This window comes from Dipteris shenzhenensis, chromosome 21 (genome assembly GCF_047967505.1).
Source record: "Dipteris shenzhenensis isolate YYH24624 ecotype China chromosome 21, Dip_SZ_1.0, whole genome shotgun sequence".
In the NCBI taxonomy this organism is placed as follows: domain Eukaryota; kingdom Viridiplantae; phylum Streptophyta; class Polypodiopsida; order Gleicheniales; family Dipteridaceae; genus Dipteris; species Dipteris shenzhenensis.
In genome coordinates, this window is record NC_141616.1 from 14,194,088 (window position 1) to 14,210,983 (window position 16,896).

The window sequence follows — 16,896 nt, forward strand, 5'->3', positions numbered from 1 at the left end:
ATGTATGAAGATCAATGGCTACAATCAAGATATGTGGCTTAAAGAGGGCTCAGAAAAGGAGAACTTCATGCTAGGGTGGCTATAGTATGATGCAAGTTTCACTTTCGGCAGAGGGGCAAGATTACCTGCCCACATCCAGCCTGCGACAGCGGCTGAGATGCATTCAATACACCATGGGTGGCTCTAGTCTATAAGCATCCTCATTTTGGTACATGCTTCACGACCTGTGACTGGCCAAGAGGTACAACGATGTTGTGCCGAGCAGGAGGCAGAAACGTGGGGTCCCCACTACGAGTTGCTCTTAACTCAAGTATGGTTTGAACCCATAATCTGCTAGGGAGAGTTTGAAAGCTTTGACTGCTCCATTATTTAAGTCGCAAACAAAACAAGCTGCCAGAACAAATTCGCAGTTTGCAGACTTGGATCTAAAAAATGCACGATTTCTGTTTCACACTCCCTTACGGCTTCGCTGTCCTCCTCGGTGGCCTCATCGGCTACCTTCGTAAGGGCAGCACCTCTTCCCTCTTCGGAGGTGGCACCAGTGGCCTTCTGTTGCTTTTGGCTGGCTACCTCAGCTTGCAGGCTTACAAGAAGGGCTGCAATTCATATGTTGCCTTGTTTCTTGAGACAGGTATATCTTGAACTTCTTTCCTGTGGAATGTCATTTCGATGCGGCCCTTCATGGATCGCGCTCACGCGCAGCCCATACGAGGATGCGAGACATTGGCATGCGGCATTGTTGACAATCCATCAAGTTATGGACTTTTAAAATTGAGATCGTGTTCCTTACTTAAAAAAAAAACGGATGTAAAATCTTCCGTCTCGATGTTGTGAGCCGATCCTTGCTTTAGAATGCGTAACTGAAAATGAGATGGCTTGGTCTTTATGATTTTATGATTTGAAGATGGCTTGGTCTTCGTACTGTTTGGAAATCAATGGATGGCGTTAGGTGTCCTGTTCTCCCCTGTAGATGGCTTGGTCTTTATGATTAGAATCAGGCATCCGGTCCTCACTGCATCTAGCATTGTCACCAACATTACAAACACAGAAGTAGCAGCAAACAGGAAAATATAACTTAGAAATTGCGCCTTTGGCTGTGCGTGGGTGTGTGGATATGTACGTGCAAGAACATATGTTTATACTATGGTCAAACAGGAAAATATAACTTACAAATTGCACCTTTGGCTGTGCGTGGGTGTGTGGATATGTACGCACAAGAACATATGTTTATACTATGGTCTACACGCACAGCTGGGGGCTGATGACATAGGTGGGGATGTCATGCTAGCTACTCCTTGCTATCTTGATAGGGTTCATGGGTTTAAACCTTCTTGGTCACTGTAATGAGGTTGAAACTGCCTATTCTGTTTATAAAGAAGTTTTAGATTTCTCTACGCCAATGAAAGCCTTATCATCAGTACCCCGCTATTCCAAGCTGTTTCTGAAGAAAACAAGGGAGGCTCACTAGACTCTTAGGCCCTCCTACAAATACATGGTAGGATGCACACACAATGAATTGGTGCATATGGAATGCTGATCACTGGCTACAATGGATGCACCAAACAAAAAATGCAACGGGGATGCACACACAATGAATTGTTGTAGATGAATGCTGATCACTAGATACAATGGATGCACCAAACGAAAAATGCAACGGTGGCTTCTAATAAAAGCTAGAGCTTCAGCCTTGTCTTATGTGGCATATTGACAAAGTGTGCCCAATCAAAATGCATTAACCACATGCCATAGATGCAATACTTGCATTTCATTGGCTGCCCTAGAGTGACATGGAGAGTGCACGCGAGTGTAACACGTGGAAAAGCCACCCAAGATAGACTATTTTATTGGTGCCATACCCATCCCCTTCATCCATATGGATGTATCCAAGGACTTGCCGCATCATGTGGCCCCTTAAAAATGTATAACCCTTGTCCATGACCTAACATCATGGATGTCCTAACCTAGGACCTAAGGTATATTACCACTCTTTTCGATCTTAAATTAATCCTAACCAAAAGTTACCCCAGGGTAATTTGCGGACTAACCCCATAATTCATGACTTTTTCCCCGTGATGAATAATGAGGTCTCATGCCCATGAGGTTGGAAAACTTATCTTGCTTATTCCTGGCAAAAGGTTTGGTTAGGATATCAGCCACTTAATCTTCTATTAGATAATAGATAAGCTCAATTTCATTGCTTAGTTTATTTTCTACCTATAAGTAAGCTATATAAGGAGTACAAAACTATTCTCATCTTTTGACAATTTTCTCACCTAGATTCATTGGTGTATCGATCAACTTGCAATCCTCCATCTTGAACTGTTTCAGGATTTCATTCGCATACTTGGTTGGGATATGAAGACTTTATTTTGGTCTCTTCAGACCTCAATCCCCAAATAGTAATGCATAAATCCAATGTCTTTCAGATATAGATGATGTCAGTCTATAAAGGCTTGCTTCCTCAATTCCCGTGGCTATGATTTTAAATCATCAGCCTGGTCTTGAATGAGACATTCCTTTCATCAAAGTCCACCTTCTTGTTCTACTTAGTAATGGCACTAAATAGGTAGAAGACTTTTCTTTAGACTTGGAACGTACACAACATTATGTATATCCAGCATCTCTTTACTAAGCATTTGGTATATTACTGATATCCTTTAATTTGATAAAGTTTGGAGTCTCCTAGTTCTACATGGTCACTCACTTTTCTGTAAGTGAGAGAACCACTTCTTGTGCAGAGTGAAATGATCGGAGGCTTCGGACTCAATAATCCATGGCTTATAATCTTGGCCAGACTTGGTGAGTTTTAAGATAGCTAAAATTATTAGTCTTGCACATAGCTATATTATTAGCCATATTTGCCTTTTTCTTGCAACACGTGGAAGGAAAGTGGCTAGGCTAGGCTTCCCATAGTAAAAGCAAGGTCTTTTCTTTTTCGTGTCATTATGACCATGATGATCTTTATTCTCATGTTGATATTGAGAAGTCCAGTTCTACTTTGGTTTAGGACTGAATCACGGTTTGTAATTGTCTTCTATTTTTAGCCATAAAGAATATATCATTCCGATTACTAACTTCTTGCTATGCCTTTTGGTTTCCTCATGTAATTTATCTCATGCCTCGATATCCTTTTGGTGAGGAAACCGTGAAGCTGAGATAATGAGACAGGTTGCTCCTTGTAAGAAAGTGGTGACAAAATTGTCCTACTGGTCTGAAAGAGAGGGGATATCGAGGCATGAGATAAATTACATGAGGTAGATCTTGATGGCAAGGATCAAGTGGATAAAATAGGGCCCACAAAATACAAGTGGCAACAATCAAAGCAGAAAGCAAGCAATGAACAAGGGTATACAAAATACAAGATGCTAATTCTTGATAATGTTGCTGAGCCGCCGCGCCCCCCCGGTCTGCCCCGCTGCCTTGCCCCGTCCGCCCCGCTCTGCTCCCCCTTAGCACTCCCTCGCCCTCCCTGCCTCCCCTTTTGCTCCCGTCCCTTTTGCTTCCGCCGCCCCTTCTGCTCCCGCCTCCTTCCCCTCCCTCTGTTGCCCCCCCGCCTGCTGCGCCCCCGCCACGCTTCCGCTCCCACCACCTCCATCTCCTCCACCTCCGCCAGCCCCGCTTGCTCCCACCACCTCTATCTCTGCCTCCATCTCCTCCACCTTCACCCCTCGCCACCTCCGCCTCTTCCACCCGCGTGTCCTCCTCTCCCCGTCGCTCCTCCCCCTCTCCCACCTCCTCGTTGCTCTCTTGCCCTCTCATTCCCTCATTTTCTCTCTCTTCTCCTTCTCGCCCTCCTTCCTCCTCTGCCTTCCGCCCTCCTTGCCCTCCTTCTTCCATTTCTATCCTTGTCCCCTCCTTCACCCCGCCTCGCCTCTGCCTCTCCCTCTGACGCTCTTCTTCCTCAACCTTATTTTCTTCTTCCTTTTTGTAGCAGGAGCACTTGTGCTTATTAAGGCGAAACAGCCGATCCTCTAGCTTCGGAGGTTCAACCTCCGCACCCACCCTTGCAGCAGCAGCGAGTCTTAGGAGTTCCAGAGGCGACGATGGTGAAAGCCGCAGACGCTAGCTCGACGAGAGCCGCGGAGGAGCCGATCTAGAGCCTCGGCGAGCCTGATCAGCAGGGGTCCCAAGCTTGTCCTTTTCCCTTCTCCCCCTCCCTCTCCCTCCCCCTCTTCACTTCCCCCTCCCCCTCTAGGGTTCCCCTCGCCCCCTACCCCCTCCTCAGCCCCCTCCTTCTATGATCACTCTCACCACCTCCCTCTATCCCCCGCGTCCCTACCCCTCCCTCTCCTGCCCCCCCTCTCCACTTCAGCAGCAGCTTCTTCAACTTTGACACCCCTGCCATCAAGCAAGGGAATGACGACGCCCCCTTCCGCTTCCTCATCGTAGCAGTAGGTCCGCTCAGAGAGGGATGTTGAGGGACGAGACTTGTCCTCCCGGCCAGCAGCTCCCAACCTTCAGCTTGGGTGTCCCTTACCGCGGGACTTTCAGAGATTAGGACCCTGGAACTATCTAGAGATTACGGACTCATACCCTCTACTGTTGGAGGTAATGCTCATGGTACTTTAGCCCCGTTCAGATGGACTCGTCGAGGTGGACCCCCTCCAGGGAGAGACATTAGGTGACCCAGAGAGTGCCCGGGGATGTGCGCTCTAGGTTTTGGACGCGGTTGTGGTCCAGCTTGCGGCCGAGGACGATCTCATACTTCTTCTGGCTGGTAGCCCACGGAGGCTCACCCATCGGCCCGTGGTTGGAGCAGATGCGAGTGGAGGGGGCAGTGCCATTGTTGCTCTGATGGTGTCCTGGAGACTATCCCGCATTGCCTATGGAGCTATTGTACTGCAGCGAGGATCTGGATGAGAGCCCTCAGGATGAGGACACGTATGCAAAGTCTTCACAGAGACTACACCTGAGGGATGGTGGCTTGGTTGACAGAGGGAGGACACACGTTTCAGATTGATGAGATCTCCCCAGCCTACCGGATACAGGGTCAGAGCATTCAGAGGATTGCACTCACGAGGCAGTCCCCCCTGACAGCCTAGCTCCTCCTCCTCCTAGGGAGGACAGTGTTTGGGAGGTGGTAGCCAGCATCACGGCTTGGAACATTTGGGTGGTTTGCTGCAGTCTTATGATGGGAGAACACCCGGTTCCACCCTCGGCTACTTTAGTTGCCATCTGGCAAGATATCATCTACACTCTATGGTCCACCTGGGAGCGTGGGACTTTAGGCTCCAAGGCGACTATTGAGAGGCGTGCTCATTTCTGCAAGGCTTGGCCTGCAGGTGTTTTCTATATCTTCACTTCGCGAGGGATTTGCTGCCTGTATAGTTCCCCCACTTGGCTGTTAGCCCCAGTTCCAGAGATCCCCTAGGTAGTGAGCTGGGTTTCTCTGGAACAGGCCGGTTTCTTTCTTTCAGCCTTTTCCGGTTTTTTTCCATACTCAGCACCTTCGGGGCTGCTGTCTTGTATGAAATCTTTCAAGCATTAATAGAAGGTTCCTTTCTTTAAATATATATATATATATATATTGATAATGAGGCAGATACACAGTCAATATGTGTCTTCACAAGCCCTCAATGCGAGGCGCTAATGGATATTTAAGAAACACAAACGAGGTCAGGTAAATACAACCTTATAGCCACCCAAAATGAACGGAAGACCTTCAGTGAGGCTTATGGCGACCTCAGCTTTTGCCTTACTGTACAAAGTAAACATAGTTGACTAACCTATAATGCAATCATACCCTTGAAGCTTATCCTCCAGTGTCGCAGAAATTCTCTTTTGCAAGGCTAGACTTATTCTTTGTACTTGTTTCTTTTGCTCTCTATCGTTGGTTGTCATGATGCTCATCTTGAAATATATAGTCTTAAGCATGCTTAATGACTTAATGAGTATAATGTGTCTAAACAATGCATTGGTTTGGGGCTGCAAAATAGATTCGTGAGCTTATTGTTTTGCATCTTGTATGATGAGTGTTTTCTTTTGTTGACCGAAATGCCGTTTCAACTCATTGAAGTGTCTGGTTTTTGTAGTTCTGTCAATAGTGCTGACTTGGGTGATGGGGCAGCGATACTTGTCTAGTGGGAAGATTATGCCAGCTGGGATGGTAGCAGCTATCAGGTTGGTTGACTGAATTTATCAGAGTTTTGCACATGAGCTGTTTAGGCACATGAAAAATGCTATATTTCTTTCTTATTGATCTGGTTCTCAAAATTTCCTTTTTCCCACTTGAGTAGGAAACTATGAAGTACAAGTCTACATGAATGTGTGTGTGTGTGTGTGTGTGAGAGAGAGAGAGAGAGAGAGAGAGAGTCTATGAAAGTCTTCGAAAGACCGAAGGGTCTAAGACATTGAAAAAAACAGATACAATGAGCTGAATAGGTGGTCCCTAAGTGGGCATCTGCACCCAAAAAAAGTACAACATAAACAGAAAACATTCGTACAAGGTATCTGGGCCCACGGAGAGGATGCGAGCTGCAGTTAGGCGCCACTGCGATGATTCTTTGTGTGCTGTCTGAGGAATCAAGTTTACTGGTGGTGTACGGGGTTGTGGCGGCATAAAACCCATGATAGAATGCTGAGGTTGGCTAGTATGTGTGATTGGTTCTGGTCTCGTAGTCGTGGCCTTGTGTCGGTCACACTTGTTTCCCGTGCCTTTGGTATGTGAACATGGAGGGAAGATCTCCGAGCTAGATCTGTGCATCGACATCTGATGGGTCTGATGTATCTCTTACTCCCGGGTCTCGGCTATGCTGTCTCCCTGAGGTCTGCTGGTCTGTGCCGTCCGACTGAAAAATCTCCGTGATCACACTATGGGTTGAATTTGGTTGAGCATCGCGATCTCGTGCCCTGAGTAGCTGGTCTCTGTGTTGTACGGCCTCCGTACAAATGTCCTTGATCTGAGTGAGACAAGCTTAGTTACCAGGGAATGGCGTTCCGACATCCGGAACGTCTAGAACGCCGTTCCAAGAAGCAGGCCAGAACTGGAATGTCCCAATTTTTGTTCTTTGAAAGTTTCAAATGGGTATTTTAGAGCTTTTATATAAAGTTTAAAGCTGTAAAATGTTAGTTTCTTTCATTCTCTGACATAGTTTTATGTCATATGATGACGTGTCATGTATGATGTGGTGTTCCCCCATTCCCTCTTCTCGGAACGTTCCCGTTCTGACACCCGAATTTCTGGAACGTTCCCGTTCCCTTGTAACTATGCACAAGAGGATGGAGAGGGTTTCCAATCCATATTTGAGGGGATAGTGGTGACTACCTCGGATCTCATAGTACTCAGGGCATCTAAAAGCAAAATGCTTCTCTGACTGAATCTTTTGTAGATCATATAAAGTGCAATGTGATCCTCTCTAGCTATGCCATGAGCCCATCACGTCTCAATGAATAGGTGGCTCGAGGAACCATGGAACTGCCTGATCAAAATCCTCAATGAGTTGGGGAGGTGGATCCATGTGTAGGTTGGTAAATCAATAAAGCCCTCCTTTGATATTTGTAAATAGTGATCTTAGTAGAATTTGAGCTTCACCAGAAGCTTACTAGAGGCTAACCGAGTTTTGAATGTGTGTAGCTGTATGAGATCCTTCCGGATAACTTGGTTAGCCTCGTGGTAAGTGGGGAATATAAAGGGCCTCAAGGCTATATTGAGAGGGGGCAAGCTGTCTGTATGGACTCCCAGGCTCTCAAACCATCTGCATGTATGGGCATACCAACACCTTTGATCGCCCTCAGTTGCTAATGCCATGAAATGTGGATAACGCCAGCCATGTTCCCTGCGTCAGCTTGAAGTCGATGAACCATAATCTCAACTCGGTATAGGTCTTGGAATGATGCGCCAAGCTGTACCCTAGCTAGAACGATCTGGTGTGGGATTGACGGCTTAACGCGGATCATCCATGGCAATAAGAGCCTAAAGCCTCTCCACTCGAGCCGACCTTTGATAGATCAGCCCCCCAACAAGGATTGCCATACATGCCTGTTGGGTACACCAAGGAGTCAAAGAGAAGAGACTTGGTCCAGGGGTCTAGGAAATGAGAGTGAGGGCATTGCCGCTTAAGTCTAGCAAGTGCGGCATATCCTTTGCTCAATCAAGCTTGCATCGCTGGTCGCATCGTGAAAATTGGGCCAAAGAGAAGAACTTCCAAATATGTGTAGGATGCTGACGACCTCCACTATTAATTTATCTAGTGTGAACTGCTCTCCATGTCTTTTGGGGATGTGTTGAAGATCAGAACCTCTGTGTTACCGAGGTTGACCTTTAGATAGAGATAGAGATAGAGATAGAGATGGAGAGTATCTATATATATATATATATATATATAGAGAGAGAGAGAGAGAGAGAGAGATTATTACAGGTCTTTGAAAGACCGAAGGGTCTATGAGACTGATAGAACTTGATACAACAAGCTAAAGGGATGGAGCCACTAAGCGAGCATCAACACCCATGACGAATAGAAAAAAGCCATATCATAAAGATACTGATACATGAAGTAAGCTCATGGAGAGGATGGGGGCTAGTGGCAATGTGAGGCCATATTGAAGCTGGCAGAGGCATCAAACCTAAGAGGAGGTCGGTGATGTTGAGGTTGTGGTGGCACAAGAGCGCTGATGGTTGTCGGTATGTGTGGTCCATTGTTTCCTAGCTATGGCCTTGTGATGTACAAGTGCTAATGTCATTCTCGTTGGTTGTGCTCCCGATCTAGTGAGCTTGGAGGGAAGATTTCCTAGTCTGATCCGTGCCACAACCCACTAGGAATTACAATCTTCTAGAGGTCTCACAAGCCTATGAGACAAAGTACAGTCAAAATAGTACCTCATACAAGCCACTGTGGGCTGATGCAAGGGTGTGCTAGGATCCTTGTTGAGTGCTGTACTAAGAAACCCAAAACTAGTACTCAAACTCAAAAATTCTAAGAGAAAATAGGAGATTTGATCAACTATGATCTTGGTGCCTTGGTAGTCCTTCGATGGGATATGAAGATATCTCTTATTTGCCTCAATTGGGTCGTCTGTCGCTGTCATGGAGGGTGTGGCCTCCGGGATCTCTGTATCCAATGGGCCATCTTAAGAGTGATATCTTGACTTTGATGGTCCACTTTGAGTAGAGTCGGGATAGATTGGACCTCCATTTTGCTTGTCTGGGTATGTCTCTGTCCTCTGCATGTTCTCTGTGGGTTCCCATCCTCTTCTCCAGTGGAGAAAATGCTCTTTGTGGAGGGCCATGTTTTTGGCATAGGCTTTGGATACCCATGTGCATGAATGTACACTTGCCCAGGTCGTCTCTGATGACCTCTTGAACCTCATGTTGTGTCAAGCGCCAAGAAAAATGCATATAATATGGAGCTAGATGATCAATAGACATGCCGTGTGAGTGGAACCATTTGGTGACCCGGTGTCCATTACGCCACAATACATACAGCTGCATGGTTAAGGTATGTGATCATATGAAACCATGCATTTGTGTGTAAATGTCTTGGTGCGAACTTTGCAAGTATGATATGGTATAGAGTGCCCCTCGTCCCTTGGAACGTTTGGGAGAGCTTCATGACCTACAACCTCTCGAAATCTGTCTACACATCCTCTCTGAGTCTACCTCCCAGAACACTCTTCCATATAGGCTTGCTGGTTGAGCTAGAGAGTAGAAAAGGAGGGAGTCCATATTAATGTGCTTGGAATGTGTGTAGAAACATCTTCACTCTATTCTCACTTGTGATGCATTGCCCTCTAGTCAAGCATGCTTGCATTGCCAGTTTCATGGTGAACTTGTTGGAATGGTCACCTCCCCATCTGTAAGCCCCCAAATGAGGAGAGCATGCGGGAGGGAGACCTAGGGCAAGGTATGCCCAGAGAAAGGGGACAGCCACTGTACGGATCAGTACGGGCTGCTGCAGGGCAGTGTACGGAAGGTGTGCAGGGTGCGCCAGGGTCCGGACAAGGGCTGAACAGAGGCAAAACAGTAGCAGCATGGAGTAGGTATTGGGCAGGTCTATGGCCTGCAAGCAGGGCTGGCAGGTGTCGGGGTAGGCAGTCCAAAGGGGATGGGCCCTGCATGGAACAAAGGGCCAGCAAAGGGCCCTAAATAGGGCTGGATAGGCAGCCAACCAGCCAACCAACTGGTCGGTTGGTTAGGGCTGCTACAGACCAGCCAGTCGGCCCAATTAGGGCTGGCTGGTCGTTTGGTTCAAGGGGCCCTTGAGCCCTATAAAAGGAGAGGCCCTGGGCCTCATTTCATATCCAACATTCAGCAAGAAAAGGAGGAGACAGGAGCAGCCAGAAGCCACTCCCTTGGGCCTCACACTGGGGGTGAAGGAGAGTGGAAGGTGTGCTGCAGACTGAGTGTCCTAGAGGCTGGACCTTGGCTGTCTTCTAGGGCAGCAAGGTGTTGCGATCCTCATAATCATCTGGAGCAGCCCTCTGACAGCAGACAGGAGCAGCAAACAGGCTAGCCTTGGGCCTATCCATAGGAGGTGAAGGTGACCCTGAAGGAGCTGCAGACTGAGCTTGAGTGGCAGCCCACCTAGGCTGGTTTCCAGACAGCAAGGTGGAGAAGATCTTTGGATGGAAAGTCTACTTACGCTCAAGGTGGAGCATGTGGGCTCGAGTCTAGAGATAGCCGGCGGATAGGAGAAGGACCTTGTGGTAAGATCAGAGGACCACACCATTGGTGGAACTCTGGATCTATCTCTTTTGTATTGTGTCCATAGCTTTGGACGGAAATATATTATTTTGGTGGTTTCTCTATCTGGCTGGTTCATTGTCTATTGATGAGTTTGCACATCTATTCTATGCACATAAGTTTAAGAAGTTTGTGATTCCACACCCCACACCACACTGTGTGAGCTCCTGGGCTATTCTATCAGTCTTCCACTGTGTGTGTACCCTCTGTCAGAATTTGGGGCCTGTGGAAATATATACTAAGTATACATAGCTGACTACTCCAAGTGGTTCCTTTCATGGGTGAGTGACTCACGTTGAAGGTGAGCTTCTAAGATATTGAAGATCATCTGCTTGGTTATACCAAGGCCGGCCTTCATGTCCCAACGCTCGCTAAAAGCATATAGAGCAGCCAAATGCATGTGTAATTTCTCTGTTGTGTCTTGGATGGAGAGAGAGAAAGATATATTAACGTCCTTGGGGGCCTCACGGGCCTATGGGACAAAACACACACCAAAAAGATAAACACCAAACATCAGCTATAGACTTAGAGTCTCTTGGGAGTGTGTAAACCACTCACAAAGTTATTATAGGTTAAGCATGGACTACTACAAAAGAAAATCGGCCTGCATTACATCAGTTTAATACTGAGGGTCTTTGGGTTTGGATTTGAAGTCTTTGATAAGTGCTTTTCCATCTCTATAAACAGCCCATTTTCCTTCCTTGCGCGCTTCCTTCACTTTAGTCAATTCTGTTGCTTGGGAGTCAGCTCCTTTGAGATCCATATTTTTGTGCCTCTCAGCTTATTGGTTTGCTTGAGAATCTTACTTATTGCCTTCCTATCATTGAGAACCACTTTGGCTTGTGTCCCAACTTGGAGAGCACCAGCTATGTCCTTTGAATCCCACTCGATCTGAGGGGTTGCTGCTGAGATGTGATCAATCTTTTCTTGCACATTCCCTTCATGCCAACTCTCAGGTAGTCCTCCAATGCGTAGACACGGGGTGTTACTCTCTCTCCTTTCCTGTTTTTGTACCTCTTCATATACTTCGCTTTTGTTGATTTTATTGTCCATTGCTGCTGTGATTTCTTGTTTTATTGATCTAACTTGATCGGTAACCATGTCCTGGACTTTGGTCCACCAATTGTGGTGCAGGTGCTGCTTCCACTGTGTATCTGCATGACCTCGTGTATGATTTCTTTCTTTCCATTGGCTTCCATCTCCTTCAATTTTCTCCTAAGGGCTGCAACCAAAATCCTGAGCTCTCTTACTTCTTGCTGTAGATAATAAATCTGCTCATTTGGATCTGTACTAATCTTTCGCTTGTACGTCAGTTCGAATGGGCTAGGTGTTGCTGCAATAGCAGAGTATGAGGGCTTGTTGGTCGGAGTAGAAGCAAAGAGGTTGGTCTTGGGAAACTCCATATTAGCCATCGTAAATCTGAAAGCCCCTTTGCTGAGTCTAATACCCCAAGCTGAGCCAGGGGCTCAGCTCAGCCTAGGGCTGACTTAGGTCAAAACTGTGTGGTAGCGGCAACTCTCCTGCAAGCGCAACAAGGCTGTGGCTTTGGTGGATGGGCTGAGGTGGTTGTTAGGGCTGAGGCAACGGCTGAGCGACGGGCAGCGGAGGAACAAGCGAACAACGGGCTGAAAGATGGCTGAATGATGTTCTGCATGCGACGGACGAGCTATGGGCTACGTACAGATGAGCTACGAGCTACGTACGGACGACGGATGAGCCTACATGTGGTCACGACAAAGAGAGAGAGCGAAATCATCTCGCTGCAGTTTTGTAGAAGATCTAGCACCGCTACGCTGGTCACCCAATCATCTTCATGGGATTAGAGCTAGCCAAGCAGTATACTAACCAAATACCTCTTACACGCTATCAAACCTTAGTCTCAGAAATGTCCCTATGACAATCATTCTTCTAACACCCTCCCTTAATCCAAATAGGGTGACAGAGACACGACACAATTAAAAATTGGTGCATCCTTACTAGGCTTGTTGCCATTACAACACAACACAAAGCTTCATAACCACATAAAATATCGTAATTCTATGTGATACTCCGGAGCATCGTAGCCCCATAGACACAGTCTCTCCCAAGCATCATAGCTTGGTATTTGGCATCATAGCCAAAACATTCCAATCATCATAAGCTTCAAAACGCCCAATCTTGGTCGGGCAAATCATCAGTCACCAATCCTGCCATCTCCTCTGATGTAGACTCCTTGACCATACATGCCTGGTCTTCTCCTTTTTCATCTCCTCGTCCTTTTGCTTCTTGGCACAGAATCTCTCAATGTGTCCTAGTTTACCATAGTAGTAGCATGCACGTGTTCCTCTAGTCATATTCTTCCTATCCTTTGCAGTATATGCAGTGTCACCGGGAAAAAAACTTTCCTCCCGCTTCTCCCCATGCAATTGATGTAATCAGCTTCGTCATCCAACCTGAGGATACGTGCAGTCTCATAGAATCTGGAAGGAAGACTCTTCAACAATATGACTTTCTGATCCTCATCCTCGATTTTGGAACCGAGGTCTAGAAGTTGCTTCAGTAATGCTTGCATGCGATTTAGAAAGGTTGCCAAATCTTCATTGTCATTCATACGAAGATCATACAACTGCTGCTTCAGATTTGCCTTTGAATTATGCATCTTAACCCCGAACAAGGCTTCGAGGATCACCCAGTTCACAGCAGCTGCTGACTTTGTGACATCGAGATGATGAAAATACCCTTCTCCTAGGGCTCATCCCATCATGCCAATAGCCCTATCATCATACCAATAGCCCCATCATGCTAATAGCCCTATCATTTTCTTTCCTCCATACTCTTTTCTCGGCTTTCCCAGTAGTCGGCTCCTTCTCTCTACCAGCCACAACTCTCCACAAACCTTTCTGCATAAATTTAGTAGACAGCTGCCAGCTTACAAAATTTGCACCCATGAATCTAACAATCGATGTCTGCGACTTGGTCTTCTTTAGGGACTCCATTTTTGCAAATCAGCATGCACAATGTTCACTCGACCAAAAGTTGGGAGCACACAGTAGCCAGTACTTTTAACGACCTCTTAGAGTGCCTATGGACTTTGCTCCTTGGCCTCTTGTTTTTCCACACCAAAGCACGGTCATTGACTTCGAGACAGGCTGAACCGTATTTCTTTATCGTGCTCATGTATGCTGCCTTTATTGTCTTGGCTCTCAGAATCGAATTGCTCTTATACCAATTGTTGGGTTTTAGATAGACAATGAATGTATGCAATTCTATTACTCGTGAGATTCATTCTTCACATATACGAAGATGAAGATAGACACAACGAACAAATAGATTACCACGATCAGATAGTAAGCAATGGAACCAAAACTATCACTGTCTATTATCATCCAACTTGACAATCATGTAGAACAAAAATGCGCCTCACCTCTACGGAGTTTGTTGGCATCTATAGGACTCAACTGTTGACCCTATTACCAAGATGCAGCTGCACTAGAGAAAGCATACACTGACTCACGGCTTTGTGGCTCATGGTCACGATAAAGAGAGAGAGCGACATCATCTCGGTGAAGTTTTGTACGAGATCTAGCAGCACTATGAACCGTAGCACTGCCAGGTGGATCTCATGCAGTCGTTCCCACAATCGAGGAGCCAGTCACGAGCCAAACATGCTGGTCACCCAATCATCTTCATAGGAGTGTTTCACCAATCAGAGCTAGCCATGCAGTATACTAACCAAATACCTCTTACACGCTATCAAACCTTAGTCTCAGAAATGTCCCTATGAGGATCATTCTTCTAACAAAAGATGTGTAGATCAACTGCAAAACCAGCTCCAAAAGTGTACCAACATCCTCACCAAATCTCAGTTGAGGTGCGGCACTACCATGAGCTGAATATGCTTCTGCTATGGAATTCTCCTATCTGCTGCGTGCCTCTTCTACTCTTTAGTAGCTGCTCAAGGGAGCCCTTACTGCCCATGTATATACATCCCAGTTGCTCTCCAACCTCTGTTGGTATGCACACCGGATGCCCTTGTGCTAACTTTGCTGACCTGCCAAAGACCCCCACAATGGGGCCTTTTATAGGGATGAATGCCCTCACACTTGGCCATCAGCCTGCCGATGGAAAACTGACCAGATCAAGGGGGCTGCCGCCTGACAGACGACCCCTTCTGCTGCTACACAGACAAGCCGACCCACTGGCTGACCAGTGACAGATTTTTTGGTCTATATATGGCCCTTTGCAGGTGCCTATTGCTGGGTACTCCCCCAGCCCATCTGCCTAGACAATGGGCTTATTTGGGCTCGTTTCTGGGCATTAACCCAGCCCTTTGTGCAGCTACATAGAACGGCAGTACAGTGGACTTTCCAGCCAGCAAGTGGATGTCCAATCACAAGAAGGACCTTTGTTGACCATGTGGCAGCCTGTGTGTTGCCCATATGGCCTTCATGTGCCCATGTGTCACCCAACTCTTGTTGCACCCTCACACCAATAGTCCTACAGGTCTCAAGCTCCTTTGCCTTCCTCATTTGGGGGATCACAGGCGGGGCCTTGACTCCACTATTCCAACATGTGTCACACTTGTAAAGCCCTTTGGTAGGAAGAGGAAGAAGAATCTTGTAGGTCAGCTCTTTTTCTTTTAATTTACTTTGAATATTACGGATTGTGAGTCTTGTTTATGTTTCATTCATTAGAACAATTTCGCAAGACTGCAGGGCAGGATGTCCCTCTGAGATTGAGATCAAGGAGGGGGCCATTCGGTGAATCCTGTAATGTTTGGTGTCCATAGCCAGTAAACAAAAACAAAATCGATTCTGTGGAACCACAAAGTCAGGAACAATTGGCGAGGCAAGCTTTTACAAGACTTTTTATTAAAGAAACTGCACAGCAATGTTTCTTGATATGATTTAGGAGATTAAATGATAGAAATTTTTTAGTGTTCGGACTCTTGAAACTTTCTGTGTAATTCAAGTGGTGGTGTCACAGATTTTTTCTGGACATTGCAGTTTTTTATGACTCGTTTGTAGAACATGCTCAATCTGTGGATGCTTTTTAATTTCTCTATGTCATCATCATAATGTTCTGGTATAGTGGGGGTTTGTCAGTGATACATCAGGTGATGTCCTTTTGCAGCGGGGTCATGGCTGTGTTCTATCTCTACAAGCTTGTAACAGGTGGGAATCACATCACCCAAAAAAGCAAATGATTTGTGCGCTACACAAGGCAAGCAATGGTCTTTCAATGACATCTCTATATGTAGGTCTTCCTATGAAGCTTGTAGTTGCTCTAGATGCCAATCTCAGGCATATGTTCTCAAGTCTACTAGTTCGTTCAGCATCTTGTGAAATGTGCTGCCTTTGTAGACAAGCTGTGCTGCCTTTGTAGACAAGCTATTCCATTTTGGATACCCATTATTAGGGTACAAGTGCAATCTGAGCTTCCTTGCTATGTACTCGTGGATTTTATGTATCTATATGCTTGTGTAAATATGACAAATTTTGGGTCTGAACTAAAAATTTTTCTTCTTTTCATGCTTTCTTTGCTTGTATTCCTTTTCCCTTGGAGAAATCTCGAGGAAATTTGGCTCCCAACCTCTTCCCCCCCTCTCAAAAAAAGAAACAGGTTTAAAAAAAAGAGAGCAAAGAAAATAGACATGAAACTAAAATTTAAATATAATACTAGCTCAATGGCCTTTTAATAGGCTAGATTTAAGTGTGGTATTTTGTTGGGTTTAAATGGAGTACTCCTTTGGATTAGCCTTCTTCTTTAGTGCTAACCTTTGTGATGGTTGAGTCTGCCCTTCATTGCTGGAGTGCTCGTAGTCATCATGATGACCTTTGTATAAACAATCAATATTGTCATTTATTTGGTGGATGTGTCTCCTTTATCATTAAAGTTGAGACCTCGCCTCGCCGAAACGGTTTCTTTTGTTCTGTGTGCCTTACCACAGTGCATTTCCTAGCTGTCATGGATCCTACAATAGTCTCAATAAGACATGGTAGATCAATTGGCTTCCCTTTCTGAAAAAGTCAAGTTAGAAAGACTAGTTAAAATTGCATTGAATAGTCTTGGAAAAGACAGAGGAGTTTGTAATGTAAGAGCATCTCTTAGCAAAGGCAAGAGGTATTCAAAGAGGATACAAATTCATAGAGTTTAGACATACACGACGATCAATTAGTTGAATGTAAATTTTCTCATAGCCATGGTGTGCATTTATTCAATTCACATTAATATCAAGG

General features: G+C 45.9%; 1 protein-coding gene across 1 annotated transcript; it reads left to right on the forward strand.

Annotated features, from left to right (window-relative positions):
* Positions 1 to 380: 380 nt before the first annotated feature.
* Positions 381 to 16,021, forward strand: LOC147888522 (protein FATTY ACID EXPORT 5-like). The gene is made up of 3 exons (XM_087392886.1): positions 381 to 631; positions 6,033 to 6,120; positions 15,791 to 16,021. Exons 1-3 carry the CDS (start codon positions 433 to 435, stop codon positions 15,861 to 15,863), a joined length of 360 nt encoding a protein of 119 aa, XP_087249012.1. The 5' UTR covers positions 381 to 432; the 3' UTR covers positions 15,864 to 16,021.
* Positions 16,022 to 16,896: the final 875 nt, after the last annotated feature.

Bases quoted from the DNA above. Each gene is read 5' to 3' on its own strand.
- LOC147888522 (XM_087392886.1), top strand. From the start codon at position 433: ATGCACGATTTCTGTTTCACACTCCCTTACGGCTTCGCTGTCCTCCTC. The intron at 632-6,032 runs GTATATCTTGAA...TGGTTTTTGTAG, and splicing joins TGCCTTGTTTCTTGAGACAG to TTCTGTCAATAGTGCTGACT. The intron at 6,121-15,790 runs GTTGGTTGACTG...GTCCTTTTGCAG, and splicing joins GGGATGGTAGCAGCTATCAG to CGGGGTCATGGCTGTGTTCT.